At 29.7% G+C, this 15,645-nt stretch overlaps 1 protein-coding gene across 1 annotated transcript; it reads right to left on the bottom strand.

Annotated features, from left to right (window-relative positions):
* Positions 1-3,816: 3,816 nt before the first annotated feature.
* LOC109810771 (S-adenosyl-L-methionine:benzoic acid/salicylic acid carboxyl methyltransferase 3) lies at positions 3,817-5,894 on the bottom strand. Its single transcript, XM_020374327.3, has 4 exons — positions 5,739-5,894; positions 5,169-5,573; positions 4,823-5,077; positions 3,817-4,481 (listed from the first exon to the last, which is right to left on the bottom strand). The coding sequence occupies exons 1-4, from the start codon at positions 5,811-5,813 to the stop codon at positions 4,092-4,094; spliced, it is 1,125 nt and encodes a 374-aa protein (XP_020229916.1). The 5' UTR covers positions 5,814-5,894; the 3' UTR covers positions 3,817-4,091.
* Positions 5,895-15,645: the final 9,751 nt, after the last annotated feature.

Here is a 15,645-nt window from a genome sequence, read left to right as displayed (position 1 = left end):
CAACTATTATATATATAAAATTTATAATTAAATGATAGTATAAAATAATAATTTACTATCAATATATTTTAATATTATATAGTTAATTTTATTTAAATTGAGAAATATATAATTAGTGAAATGATATATTGATGCATAATAGTCTAAAATTAAAAGATAATTTCTTAACATTTATAATAATTTTACCAATTTTGAATTATATTATTTTTAATAAAACAAGATTATTATTTAATACAATTTCAAAATAATTTTTTTAAAAATATTATCAACAATACCCACGAAATTACGTTATTCCCAACAGATGTATTTGTGAGTAATTATTTTTTTATTAATAATTTATTTTAAAAATAATAAAATTAATTCATAAGTAATTATAGTAAATAAAAGTTAAATTAGATAATTACCCACGGATTTATTCATGGGTAATTACCGATGGATAAATCCGTGGGTAATTACCCATGGATTTATTAATAATTTATTTTAAAAATAATAAAATTAATTTATAAGTAATTATGATAAATAAAAGTTAAATTAGATAATTACCCACAAAATTACCCATGGATGTATCTGTGGGTAATTATCGACGAATAAATCCTTGGGTAATTATTTTTTATTAATAATTTATTTTAAAAATAATAAATTAATTTATAAATAATTATGATAAATAAAAATTAAATTAGATAATTACCCACGGAGTTACCGACAGATGTATCCGTGGGTAATTATTTTTTATTAATAATTTATGTTAAAATAATAAAATTAATTTATAAGTAATTATGATAAATAAAAATTAAATTAGATAATTACCCACGGATGTATCCGTGGGTAATTATTTTTTTATTAATAATTTATGTTAAAAATAATATAAGTAATTTATAAGTAATAATGATAAATAAAAACTAAATTAGATAAATTTTTTAAAAAAATATATAAAATTCTTATAGTTAAAGAAAAGTCTCTAAAAACGCTATGGTACAAGAAAGACATTTGTGCTTTATAAATAGAAATTAATTATTCTTTGATTAGTTACTAATTTTCATTTAATATATATTTATACAAATTTTAAATATGATTTATTGATTTAACTATAATATTTTTTTTATATATAATTTATTATAAATTTTAATTATAATAAATAAAAATGTCACTTGTTAAATACACAAACTAAAATATTCATATTTTTTAATTTAGATAAAAATTACAGTATTATATTATACTGTAATTTGTGAAATATACTGGAATGAGAGGGATCTAAAGATTGTACAAGTATGAGATTGTATAGTTAAAGATGACTTAAAAGAATTAATTTGTACTATTTATACCAATGAGATGCATCTACTCTTTGGTAGCTTATTCCTTAAGAACTTCATAGTTAAGCGAGCTTGACATGGGATAATTTAGGAATGATCAGTGGCCTTTTTGGAAAGTTTTCTAGAAAAATGTGCAAGTGACGACAAGGCAAGCTGAAAAGTCTTGTGTTAATTTGTGGGGTTTGTGGGGTCAATCTTTGATCCTAAAAGCATACGAATATCTAAAAAAGGGTTACCCATAAAGAGCTCTGATTGGTGAAGGGTTCTGACCAACGAGGAGTTGCGTGAAGTGTCATGGAGTGGAGTTACTAAAAGGTCAGATATGAGAGATGGTTGCACTAAATAAGGATGTTATTTAATATAATTTTAAAATAATTTTTTAAAAATATTATCAACAATACTCACGGATAAAATCCGTGGGTAATTCCATCAAAAATTTACCCACGGATTATAATCCATCGATAAATGTTTCAAACGAGCAATTTTCTGACGAATTATTATCCATCTGTAATTTGTCAGAAATGAAGTGTCACCCACGGATTTTTTGGATTACCCATAGATTTTGGTCGTCTGTAATTTCAAAATTTCTTGTAGTAATCATTTCTTATCATTTGTATGCAATTTGGTTCAGTGAGAAGTAACATAGAAAATATAGATATTTTGGTTAATTAAAACCATCTGAACTGCTTGGTATTTATTCATTTGCAAGTTTTGTTTTGAGACGCTCCCAAAACAAGTCAACATTCAAAAAAAAGTCACCACTTTTAAGATCGATTATGCTATAATCGATACTAAAAACAAAGGCTTTTAAGACCAGTTATGCTATAACCAATCTTAAAAGTCCAGCTTTTTAAAATTCGCTATTTTAAGATCGATTAGGGACCAATTTTAAAAGTTAAAAATAAGCGATTTTAAAAATCCTTTTTCCACTAGTGATAGTTTCCACATGTATTCCTGGTTGAATTTGATTAAGCTAGTGGAAAAAATAATTAAGAACATTACCTAGTTGGGAGATTTCAACTCTATCAAGGTTGTAATTGTTGAATGGAAGACACTATGTAGACTTATGTAGTAGGTATATGAAGGAAAAAGGTCTCGGTTTAATCTCAATATTGACCCATAATGAGGCAACCACCTTAATCTCAATATTGACCCATAATGAGTGCAAAAATTAGTTTTAAAATCGGGGTTTTAAAATCGGTTAAAAGGTGACTGGTCTTAAAAGTCACGCGGTGACAATTTTGTAAATAATGTAAACACTTTTAAGATCGATTAAATTTTAACCGATCTTAAAAGTACTTTTAAGATCGGTTATTTTATTACCGATCTTAAAAGGTATGTCTGACTCAACTTTTAAGATCGGTTACAAAAGAACCGATCTTAAAAGTTGTATCAGACATAACTTTTAAGATTGGTCATAAAATGACCGATCTTAAAAGTACTTTTAAAATAGGCTATTTTATGACCGATTTTAAAAGTGCTACTTTTAAAATCGATTACTTAACAACAGATTTTAAAAGTGTTACGTTTAAAATCGGTTATTTAGGAACCGATTTTGTATGTAGTATACAAAATCGGTTCTTAAATAACTGATTTTAAAAGTATCGTCAGAAACCTTTTATATTTCCCTCCATTCTCATTCTCTTTAATCTTTCCCTCCATTCCATTTTTTACTCTCTCGCGCTCTCATTTTCTAAAGTCTCCCAAAAGGTAAATTTTGTTGTCGTTTTCGTTTTCGTCTTCTCATGCTCTTCTCGTGTCTCTTTTCGTCTTCTCATGCTCTTCTAATGTCTCTATTTTTGTTGTAGGTTCATTTTGGGTAAATTTTGAATCTGGAACGGCCCGTTCTGCAAGAGAACGGGCCGTACTGCAAGGAGAACGGGCCGTTCTGCAAGGAGAACGGGCCGTTCTGAAATTAGAACGGCCGGTTCTAGATTGGCTTTAACTCCTGCCAAACTATGCTAGAACGACCTGTTCCAAACCATAATTTTAGGCCTTTTTAACAATGTGGAACGGCCCATTCCAGTTTTGGAACGACCCGTTCCAGTTTAATTTTTTCACAGCCAAGACTTTTAAGATCGGTTATAAAATAACCGATCTTAAAAGTTAACTTTTAAAATCGGTTATATAACCGATTTTAAAAGTCTAACTTTTAAAATCGGATCTTTTAAAATTCGTTACGAAACCGATTTTAAAAGTTGAAATTAACCGATTTTAAAAGTTTTTTTTTCACTAGTGATGGGCGATATTTATGAGAGCACATTTTTTATGTAACAATGTTTTTATGGTGTGTTACAGGTCATCTTTTATATGGTCAAGTTTAAGATATGTCGCTCTTTACTCTAGTACATTAGGAACTTTCAATTTAAAGATAAAATTGTTAAAATTTGATGTAAAATAGGAGTTATTATGTGTATATTTTAGCTTATGATATAGGAGCATAATATTCAACACAACTCAATTTGTTTGAGTTTAATCAATAATGCTTTTGTTAGTGAACACAAAATTGAAATATAATAGATTAATTATAATAATCTCTCAAATAATTTTATTACACAATCGAGAATATACACGTACACATATAAAAATGCATACATATATATACATAAAAGAAAAAAACTATTATACCAACGGTACAACACAATATTCCTAGTTTTTAGTTTTTCTTCATCATAACATTTTGCTAGCTAATTGCTAGGGAAATAGAAAAGCAAGCAAACAAATAATACCCATTAATACTACCACAATAGTTATGAAAAACCATAGATGCAAACTTCTTGGTTATGCTTTTCTAGTCAATAATACGGTAACATTGATGAACTCAGTTTTCTCCTTGGATATACGATCATTCAATATTTTTTGGTAGCGGCTAAAAACCTCTTCAATAATAGCTTCACCAAAGTGACTAATCAGCATAGGTTCTGCCACAGCCCTCATGCACTGTGCCACATTGTACCCTCCATTACCAAGTGATTCATCAGACCTATCAAATTCAAAGTCAAGAGTACTGTTCCAATCATCAATGGAATTCCAGTTCCAATTCACTTCTGACACTTCTAGACGACTTAAGGCGAATGATCCTTCTTTTAAAACTTCCAATTTCACTTCAGATGGGGATGGAGTGTACTGCGGGATGTTAAAAGTATCCAATTGTTCTTCCTTTATGATACCCTGTGACATATAGTAAAAGGATTTATGTTCATGCATATATCTTGCCAAATTTATTTGTGTCAACAAAAAAAATAAATAAATAGAGTTTAGATAAAATAAAAAATAAAAAATAGAGAGATAAATCCAAAGATGTAGTTGGTGTGAGTAGCTACTTATATAAGTAATATCTAATCGTCAGAGCAATGGTCAAAATAGCTCAGGATTTTGAGGATTAGACGAATGTTTTCATTTTTATTTGTCTTTGTGAAAAGGGGGTCCACCATGTGTTTTCCAAGATCCCTTCTCGTGATTTTTGTTTGTTATAACAAACAAGGATTAGTTTATATATTTAGAAAGTGTACCTCCAAGACCATATCATTAAGAGCCTTAGCCATAAGCTCCCAAATGTAGCAACCATCCTTACTAGATGGATCGTCGCTTCTTCTTCCCAAAAATGTGAGAACCATACGACCTCCTTCAACAAGTTCTTCTGCTCGACACTTCAGAAAATGAGAGAAATCTGTTTGAAATTGTTCGTAGTATGCTCTCACAACATTTGATGGGCTTGTACTGCCTATGTAAATATTGCCCTTGTTGTTATCTACACCCTCAGGAACCTAATTTATCACCAAGATTACATAACAATTATTTATATTAAAGTCTCGTACAAAACAAAAGAAAATATTTAATTAAAAATGAAATATATACCTTAGATAGCCATTGAAGGCTGTAAGAGGAATGAACAAAATGAAGACTTCGATTAGGGAAAACCCTGCCATAGAAAGAACCGGGAACCCCAGAGAAGTAGCATGGACCAACCCTACTTTCCATTTCATGATACAATTTCTCTTTGAAGCTGTCAAGAGACTTAAATATGTTGTTGAAGTCATTCCCAGGAAGATCGTTGAGAAAGACCTTGTATTCGGGAGATTTATGGTTCAGCTGTTGGCAAAGCTTCTCCACAGTCTTGATACATTCTGAAACCACAAACAAAGTGTTTGGTCCAGAAGAGCAACCTAAATCTGCAATTCCCAAACTTCTAGGGAGTGTGTTGCAATAGAGGCTTGTTATGGCTTCCTCTCTTATGGGCTTTGTCAAACAAAGCACCTTTTGCTGCATGTATATATAATGACACAGTATAGTTACTTCTTTTTTGTCTCATTCAAAAGGATATACATACAAATGTACAATATAAGGAAAACAAAAGTTTTTTGATTGGGTTTATAAAAGAATTAAACACGAATTGCATGATGTTACGTTGTAAGTATATATATTTACCTGAACAAAGGAGTTGTTTGCATAGCTTGCGTCTCCAACGCCTCCGTTCATGTGCAGTACCTGTGCTACTTCCATTCTTTTTTTTCTTCTTTCTATTCTCTCTTTCACTCGTTTTGCTCTTTGCTTTAATTTTTGCTTCTATGAGTTTAAAGCTCATACCACACCCATATATATAGACGTGCAAGCTCTTTCTTTTTAACACGAAAACTTTTTTCTTCTCATATATTTCTATTAAAATAATGTTTTTCCGTCCAATCAGTTATGCATTGTAAATATCCTGAAGTGATACATATTTGTCTATTTGTGCCAAAAGTGAGTCCATCTCTAATTAGTTCTCCTTGTCAATTATTGATCGCAATCCGAGTATTTATGATAATTAAGGTATCCAACTGACGGAACTACGAAAGCCACGAACAGTATGTGCTCATTTTATGTTTAAATGAATAATGAATTTTCTTGAAATCACGTTTTCAGAAAATATTGATTTTTCTTTTGGGTAACAAGAACTAAAAAACAACATTAAAGAAAATAGTTTTATTTAAAGTGATTTGTTTATTTATTATTCGAGGCTTACTTAAATTTAACTTTATATCGGTTTTATAATTTAGCTTTAATAATTTCTTTTGGTTATTATAAAGGATTTGATTTCCGTAAATTTTATTTGAGTTGTGAAAATGTAAAAACCAAGATTGATATGCGAAAAAGAAAAATATTTGAGTATATTAAAATTATTAGAATTAACACTTGTTTAAATAAAATATTAAAGAAGCAAAATACAAAAAAAAGTAGTAGTAGTAGTAGTAGTAGTTGTTGTGCCCAAAGTGTGTGGGTGTCCTCCAAAGTCCCACATCGGGTAGTTTGTGTTGTGCCCAAAGTGTGTGGGTATCCTCCAAAGTCTCACATTTTGAAGAAGGGAAGTGATAGACTACTACTATAAATAAGGGGTGATAGTTTTGAGTCTACTCACCACAACAACATTGATTCCAATGGGTGTATTGGGGACTTGGGTAGTTGTGTGTCATGAGAGGGTTTTCAAGTTTTGCCAGAAAACTTGTGTATGAAGGTTTCCAAGTTTTTTCCAGAAAACTTGTGAATGAGAGGGTTTGCAATTTTGTCCTTGTAAAAATTGTAAGTGGAGAAATAAAATGAGTTGTTTGTGGATGTAAGCAAGAAGTGCCGAACCACGTTAATTTCTGAGTTTGTTTTTGTTTCTCTATTTTTGTGTGTGCGCTTCCGCTGTTTGAAGGCTTCTTTTCCCAACAAGTGGTATCAGAGCCGATGGTTTGATCGGGTGACCAGCTTGATGGTGGAGCAGTGTACCAGGGAGGAAGAGAAGTAGTGTAGCGAGGAGGTCATATGGAGGAGGGTTTCCAAGTTTTACCATAAAACTTGTGAGAAGAAAAACTTGTGAAGAAGGGGTTTCCAAGTTTCGCTAGAAAAACTTGTGAAGGGAGGTTTTTCAAGTTTTGCCAGAAAAACTTGTGAAGAGAGGGTTTTCAAGTTTCGCCAGAAAAACTTGTGAGAAGGGGTTTCCAAGTTTCGCCAGAAAAACTTGTGGGAAGGGGTTTCCAAGTTTCGCCAGAAAAACTTGTGAAGATGAGTTTTCAAGTTTTGCCTGAAAAACTTGTGAGAAGGGGTTTTCAAGTTTTGCCAGAAAAACTTGTGAAGAGATGGTTTTCAAGTTTTGCCAGAAAAACTTGTGAAGGAGGGTTTCCAAGCTTTGCCAGAAAACTTGTGAATGATGATGGATTAATGTGAGACTTTGGATGAAGGGAGGATATGTTGTGCCCAAAGTGTGTGGGTGTCCTCCAAAGTCTCACATCGGGTAGTTTGTGTTGTGCCCAAAGTGTGTGGGTATCCTCCAAAGTCCCACATTGGGTAGTTTGAAGAAGGGAAGTGATAGACTACTACTATAAATAAGGGGTGATAGTTTTGAGTCTACTCACCACAACAACATTGGTTCCAATGGGTGTATTGGGGACTTGGGTAGTTGTGTGTCATGAGAGGGTTTTCAAGTTTTGCCAGAAAATTTGTGTATGAAGGTTTCCAAGTTTTTTCCAGAAAACTTGTGAATGAGAGGGTTTGCAATTTTGTCCTTGTAAAAATTGTAAGTGGAGAAATAAAATGAGTTGTTTGTAGATGTAAACAAGAAGTGCCGAACCACGTTAATTTCTGAGTTTGTTTTTGTTTCTCTATTTTTGTGTGTGCGCTTAGTAGTAATATTAAATATATTTAGAATCATTAAAAAATAAAAATTGACTTTTATGTGAATATTTCCCATGTTACTCTTTTACGGTGATATTAATCGGTGGTTCAGTTTAAACAAACTCATTTTTGTCGTAGAATGCAAATATCAATGAGGGATACGTTGGTCAATGACGTTGATGCCATGAGCTCTGCATGCTTACAGGCTTACAGCATCACATGGATTGATTGACCCTTTTTAATTATAATTTGGTTGTGATTCAAAATGAAATCGTTGGAAAAAAAAATTTAGTTGGATAATGTAACTATTTTTTTTTTAATTTTATTAATTAATTTTACCAAACATTTTTAATTTAGTGAACTAATCTATAAACTTTCAATTTTTTAATTCTTAATCTATAACTGATAAACTTCAACTAGCTTATCAGTTTCAATAATAATAAATAAATAAATAATTATACATTAATATGATGAAACAGAAATTCTCTTTTAGAGTGTTTCCTTATTTTTTATTCAATTACTATGAATTCTTGTAATTTTGATATATTCAAATGTTTTTTTTTCTTGTATATTTTTCACTCTTTTGCTTTGTGATAATGGAGATGTGCAAATTTTATTTCGAAGAAATGGGTAACTAGGCATGCTCATCAGAAGTAATAAGATGTGAGATTTGGTAAAAGTTATGGAAAAAAAATATCCTTTATGAAGAACGAAACCTTTATTTTTCACACTTTGGTTCTTATACATTCACCATGTCAATCTGGATATTTTGTCCACTCAGAACAATATAAAAGATAATGATCTTTTTATATAAATATTTTTATATTTAAATATAATATAATAATAATAATAATAATAAACTTATCTTAGTTATATTTTTTTTTCTCCAAAACTACTCTTATACTTCTCTCTTTTAGTTAATATTTTTTATATCTTCTAATCAACTAGAGTCATGCCTTATACTAATTACCTTTATGAGTTAATACTCATTTTTCTCTTAACTAATTAGGGTGGATACTCTTTAAAGAGTGTATAACTAATGTATTTTACCAAATTAAGATATCACTATTTAATAAGGAGTATTTTAGTTTAAAAATAATTATTATATGGTACAATATGAATTGTGTCTTATATAAAGGAACAAATAATTATAAGTTGAATCTTATAAATAGAAATAGAGGTAGCAATTCAATTTTTTTCATAGAATTTCAAATATTTTTTAGTGAAATACTTTTTTTAGATGAATAATTTGCGTTTTTTACTCAAATAATGCTATTTTAAAAAATTTTACCCAAATAGAAACTGTGCAAATTTATTTCTCCAACTAGCACCAATTACTGTTCACGTTCGGAAAAGGCCGTTCTGAAATCAGAACGGACCGTTCCGGATTAAAAAATAACACATGAGAAATAAATTAGAATGGGTTGTTCCAAAATCAAAATTAGCACATAAAAAGTGAAACTAGAACTACCCGTTCTGACCTACAAATAATTTTTATTTTATTTTCACTTATCAAATGCCAAAACTCAGAAACTAACATCAAATAATTAAATTTATTGAATATTAACATTATAAATATATCTAAATAAATTTATTAAAATTCAATACAATAAAAATCAATGGTGGCAGAAACTGATTATGTTGTTCTCTAATGTCTATTTTTGTTTTAATCCGGCTGGACTTTGGCCGACCCTTGAAAGTTTGCTTGAGTTCTGGATTTGGCCACAAAGTTTGACTAGTGTAAGTAGGCCAATAATCTTCATGTCGAAGCTCCCCAAATGAAATGTTTGACCCGTTGGGAGATTTACAGTAAGGCTAAATAAAATGTGGTATGATTGTGACAAGTTCGGGAAAGGTATACGAAGGACAGTTTGGAGAACTCCAACATGAAGATTACATCCGAGAAAAGTTTGACCTGCTGGGAAATTTACAGTAAGGCTAAATGAAATGTGGTATGATTGCGGCAAGTTCTAGAAAGGTATACGAAGGACAGCTTGGAGAGCTTCGACATGAAGATTACATCCGAGAAAAGTTTGACCCGTTGGGAGATTTATAGTAAGGTTAAATGAAATGTGGTATGATTGCGGCAAGTTCTAGAAAGGTATACGAATGATAGTTTGGAGAGCTCTGACATGAAGATTATTAGCCTACTTACACTGGTCCAACTTTGTGGAAAACTCCAGAACTCAAGCGAACTTTCAAGGGTCAGTCAAAGTCTAGTAGGATTAAAACAGAGATGGACATTAGAGAATAACATAATCAATTTCTGCCACCATTGATCTTTATTGTTGTATTGAATTTTAATAAATTTATTTAGATATATTTATAATGTTAATATTCAATAAATTTAATTATTTGATGTTAGTTTCTGAGTTTTGGTATTTGATAAGTAAAAATCGAAAAAAATATATTTAATTATCCACTTTTTATGTGCTAATTTTGATTTTAGAATGACCCGTTCTTATTTGTTTTCCATGTATTATTTTTTAATCCGGAACGGTCCATTTTGATTTCAGAACGGTTCGTTCCGAAACGTGAACAGTAAATGATGCTAGTTGGGGAAATAAATTTGCACAGTCATTATTTGGGTAAATTTTTTTTAAAATAGTATTATTTAAGTAAAAAAAATCAAATAATTTACGAAAAATAAATAAATAAATTTAAGTATTTATAAAATTCATTAAAATTGTAGAATTTTAAATTCTTCTAAAAAAAGTAAGAATTTGATTTTTTTTCTCTCTCTTGCTTTCCTCTCATCTCTTCCAAAGTTGACATAAAAAATGCCAATAATTTTTTTAATTATTGAATATTTAAAATTATTAAATATTTAAATATTTACTAAGATTTAATTTTATAAAACTTAATCTTAAAATTTTATTATAATATATTGTTTAAAATCAATTTTACTTATCGTAGAAATCAAATTATCATATCTAAACTAAAAATTTAAAATTGACTTAACCAAACAAAATATTTTAAAAATGATGAAATCAAAGTAATTCAAATTAGGGATGACAACTAAACTCATACCCGTGGGTTCCTAATTTTGAGAGGAAATACTCAGTTTGACCAAACATTGGTAGAGGTAATATCTAATTTATTAAATCGAATATGGAGACTGAGATGAATATACACATATCAACCCCGTACTCATACCTGTACTCACTTTAAATTTTTGAAAATTTAATTTATTTTTTTAAAAATTAGTTGACATTTATGTTCTTACTCTATTTTAAATTAATGTTAAATAAAACTTAATTAATGCAATTTTATAAATGTTATTTTATGTTAAAATTCTTTTTTTTAATATTTTTTAAATATATTTAAATAATTTTTTGGCTAGTACGAATATACCCGATTACCTAATAGGAATGGAGATGGGAACACAAATCTCATATCCATTGAGTATAGGGACATGGATGGGTATAGGATTTAGGGTTTAGGGTAGTGAAATTCGTACCCGCCCCGTCCTATTGTCATCTCTAATTCCAATTCTAAAATTTTAAAAGGCTTAAATATTTTTTTAATCTCTTAAATTTAAGGTAAATTTGTTTTAGTGTCTCAAATATAAAACTAGTATTTTAGTCCTTATAATTTCAAGAAAAACCTTATTTTAGTCTTAATATTCAAATTTTGTTATAAAAGTTGTCAAATACTATTACATAAAATCTATCTACTTGTATTCTTTTTAGTAAAAATATCGTATTAAACTTAATTGATAAAATGATATTACATAATTATATTAATATGTCACTTTCATTTTATATATGTTATTAATGATATGAGAAATTGAATCAAAATTTTTAAATATTACAAAGGCTAAAAATAACAGCTTTAAATTTAAGGAATCGAAAACTAATTTACTCTAAATTTAAAAAGAATAAACATATATTTAAACTATTTTAAAATTGTTTAATTTTCTAAAATTTCTTATGCAGAAAAACCGATGATTTGGGAGGTGATGATGGTAAGAAGTGTGAACGGGCGAAAGGAAGGCTTCGACATTGTTTAGCAAAGGATGAGTTGAAGATGACTAGAAAGTGAATTGAGAAAATGGAGAAGAATTTGAAAAGTTAAGGGTAGAAAGGTTATTATCCAATTTTTACTAAAAGATTATATTGTCAATATATATATATGGGTTCAAACGATATCGGTATAACTTTTACTAAGTATTACACTGTTCAATAACTTTATATTAAATGTGAATTTTGTAAATTCAACCGTTAAATTGAAAATTCATATAACTTTATATGTGTATATTAAATTTTGTTAAAATTGAACAACAACTTGAAGGTAATCAAAGTATTCATATTTTAGTATATTTTAAAATAAACATATTACGTTAATTTTGTTTTATAAGAATGAAGTATCAAATCATCTTGAATTAATATAAAATTTTATATATACAATCTAAGAGTAAAAAACTTTCAATCTAACGGTTAAATTTACAAAATTCACATTTAATATAAAGTTATTGAACAATATAACATTTAGTAAAAGTTATACCGATATTATTTATACCCTCTTCATATATATATATATATATATAACCTGTTGGATCACTCTACACCACATGATGAATAGGACCACACTAGAACTCGTCACTGATCAACATATAAATAAGTATAATATAATATAAATACGATTTAAAAGTTAAATTTACGCCTCCAGGAAATTAACAAATCACTTTAAATATCACTATTTATTGAATCAATAATATTTTCTTAAAATATTCTTTCAAGAAAAATCATTCTTTTAAATATAAAATGAACACATCCAAACTTAATTCAGCCATCACTTTCGTGATATGGTTTACAAGCCATATTTTTTAGCTTTTACACGAGAGGAGGACGGTGCTATTGTTATTTTGGAAATGCCCAACACAATTTGGGGACTACCCATTCAAATTGATTGCATCTAGCTTTTGTATTTTTTGGTGCTATTGTTATTTTGGAAAGGCCTAACACAATTTGGGGACTACCTATACAAATTCATTGCATCTATTTTTTGTAAATAACAAAATCCGCATATTAGCTGTTATCCATAAATTACGTACGGGTAACATGTTCTACAGTTTGCACAGGACACTCGATCGTAAACTACAAACACGATTTCCTACGTTGTAGATTCTTGCCTCACGCTGAAGTGCATGCGAATTAAGTGAACAAAAAACCCCACGTGGATCATGCTAACTGCAGCGGCTTCTCTTCAGGGTTAAAGAAAGCTTTAGTAAACGTCTAAACGCATAACATTTTAAAAGTAATCACTAATGTGCAAGAGACATCGAGTGTTTTTGGATATTTTATATCAATTTTGAACTCGTTATAAATTTAAATGAATGTCTTCACATTCTATGATGAGATCACACATGACAAAATTTACTTTCTATGGTAGGTGATCAAGGTATATCATAATATGAATATCAAATGTGATATTTTACTCACATTAATACTTGCATTTTATGACAATTAAGACTATACTCATCATAAAAAGTGAACATTTCTATGTCGAGTAACTTATTATCCATCATAAAATGTGTCACATTTTATGGTGGGTGTAACGTTATTCGACATAAAATGTTCACATTCTATAATAGATAATGATATCTCACTCATTATAAAATGTTTATTTCTATGACAGGTGAGGTCATCCCTATCATAGAAAGTGCAACTTTTTTTTTAAAAATATTTTATTCATTTTTAAAATTTTTCCATACAAAATACAATCTAGACAATTCAATATAGTATATGATTGTCCAATTCATTATGACCCTATATATAATATATACAATATCTCTCAAATTTAAATTTAAACAATTTAAATAGTATAGCTAGAAATCAAAGAGAGTTAACAATGAAGTTAAAGTAAACAAATATTATCATTAAATAATAACAATCAACAATTAATATATATAAGAATGTACCAATGTTACAATCAACAATAAAACTATAGTAAACATTCTATAACAATGTTAAACATCAATACCAATGTACAAAAGAAAACTATAAAAAAATAGTCTTCAAAGTGACTTTAAAAAACCAATGTCTATCGTTTATGAATAACCTATAATTTAAAAATAGAGATAAATTAAATATTAGTCAATCATTAAACAAATAAATAATCATTTCAAGTAGTTAAGCTAACGAGTCCCTGATATTATTAGTAATAATGGTGAACATGTGTTTTACCATTTAATAGTCGCACTCGTGATTATTCGATTGATGTGGGTACCGCAACTTAAGTGAGTAGCAAACTTAGTTAAAACATGTTTTAATTCAATTATAAGTATTAGCTAGGTTGATGGTTGACTTACTTTTGCGAAAATATATTGAAGATTCTTATGAGAAATCAAAGGAAATCCCCACAAGATCAAGCTAGCATCCAAAGATTTATGATAATGAATGAAAAATTGAGAATAATTAAAGAATAAAATTAATATTTGTTAATCGTCGGATCGTGTTGGTTCTTTTATAATATCCTCAAAATATATTGATCTTCAATTTCAACGATTGGATCGTTGAATTCAAGTTTGTAGTGAGAAATACTATCACAACAAAAATGTTGTCTAGTATAAGACTCCTATTTTCTAGTTGTAGTGCAAGGCCTCTAGAGAATTCGCTAATCGTTGGATCATGCTGAAATTTTGATTATATCTTCTCAATACATTGATCTTTAACTTCAGTGGTTTGGATCATCTAAATTAGGTCTTTAGCGAGAGATACTATTAAAACAAAAATGATGTCCAACACGAAGCTTTCCTAGAAAGGGGAACGAGCCTTTCTGGTTTCAAAATGGGTCGTTCCAAGGTTGGGAACGGCTCTTCTGCGCCCCATATTAGGTTTTTGAGTTTTTTGGGCCTTTCGGAGCTATCTTGGTCCGTTTAGGTGCTTTATTGGGCCCTCAAGGGCCATACGTGATGCTCTTTCCAACTGTAGTATGAGGCTTCTAGAGAATTTGTTAACTTCTCAATACATTGATATTTAACTTCAACGGTCGGATCGTCAAAATTAGGTCTATAATGAGAGATATTATCAAAACAAAAATGTTGCCCAACGCGTTGGGCCCTCCATGGCCGTTTGTCTCGCTCTAGTAGACCTTTGTCTTTAGTTTAGGTAACCTGGACAAAATTGGGTGTGTACAAACACACATGCAATCAAGAGGCCTTAAATTGTAAAAATATACATAATGTTAGCAATGTGCAATCGAATATATTAAAATAAAAAAAATTACAATTAATACTTCAAAATCCATATTTGCGTTAGTGATATGGAAACATGGTCATCACGAAAAACGATGTTCATGACATACACTAGCATAAAAAGAAAGGATGGGCTTCTTCTTGCCAATGACCTTGGGAGGCATGGTTATCTCTCAGTCACACTTCTTGAGATTTAGTGCTACCAAAGCCAAACGATGGAGAAGAGAAAGCTCGGGAGGTGCTGCATTTGTAGTAGCAACCACTTTCCCTTTATGGAATCAACCTAAATATCATAGAATACAAATTTAGTGAAACACGACTAAGGACATCATTTAGAATGTAGTAAATTGAAACATTTATTACCTTAGGCATATGGACCCTAGTTAGCTTCCTCGGTGATAACATAAAGGTACCTCGGGTTTGCCATTGTCTGAACCTCAACAATGAGCACAAGGACTCAAGCGTCATGTTGACAACCCTAGCAGAAGGGGAAATCTCTAAAGA

Source organism: Cajanus cajan, chromosome 5 (genome assembly GCF_000230855.2).
Source record: "Cajanus cajan strain Asha chromosome 5, NIPB_CcT2T_4, whole genome shotgun sequence".
NCBI classification, from domain to species: Eukaryota; Viridiplantae; Streptophyta; class Magnoliopsida; order Fabales; family Fabaceae; genus Cajanus; species Cajanus cajan.
The sequence above is the reverse complement of the archived record's forward strand: the minus strand, read 5'-3'. Positions and strand labels throughout refer to the sequence as shown.

What these genes read in the sequence shown, in the direction of transcription:
- LOC109810771 (XM_020374327.3), bottom strand. Translation starts at nt 5,813, where the DNA reads ATGGAAGTAGCACAGGTACTGCACATGAACGGAGGCGTTGGAGACGCA. An exon ending in GCCTTCAATGGCTATCTAAG is followed by an intron (nt 5,078 to 5,168) that starts GTATATATTTCA and finishes GTGATAAATTAG; the next exon opens with GTTCCTGAGGGTGTAGATAA. An exon ending in TTAATGATATGGTCTTGGAG is followed by an intron (nt 4,482 to 4,822) that starts GTACACTTTCTA and finishes TATATGTCACAG; the next exon opens with GGTATCATAAAGGAAGAACA.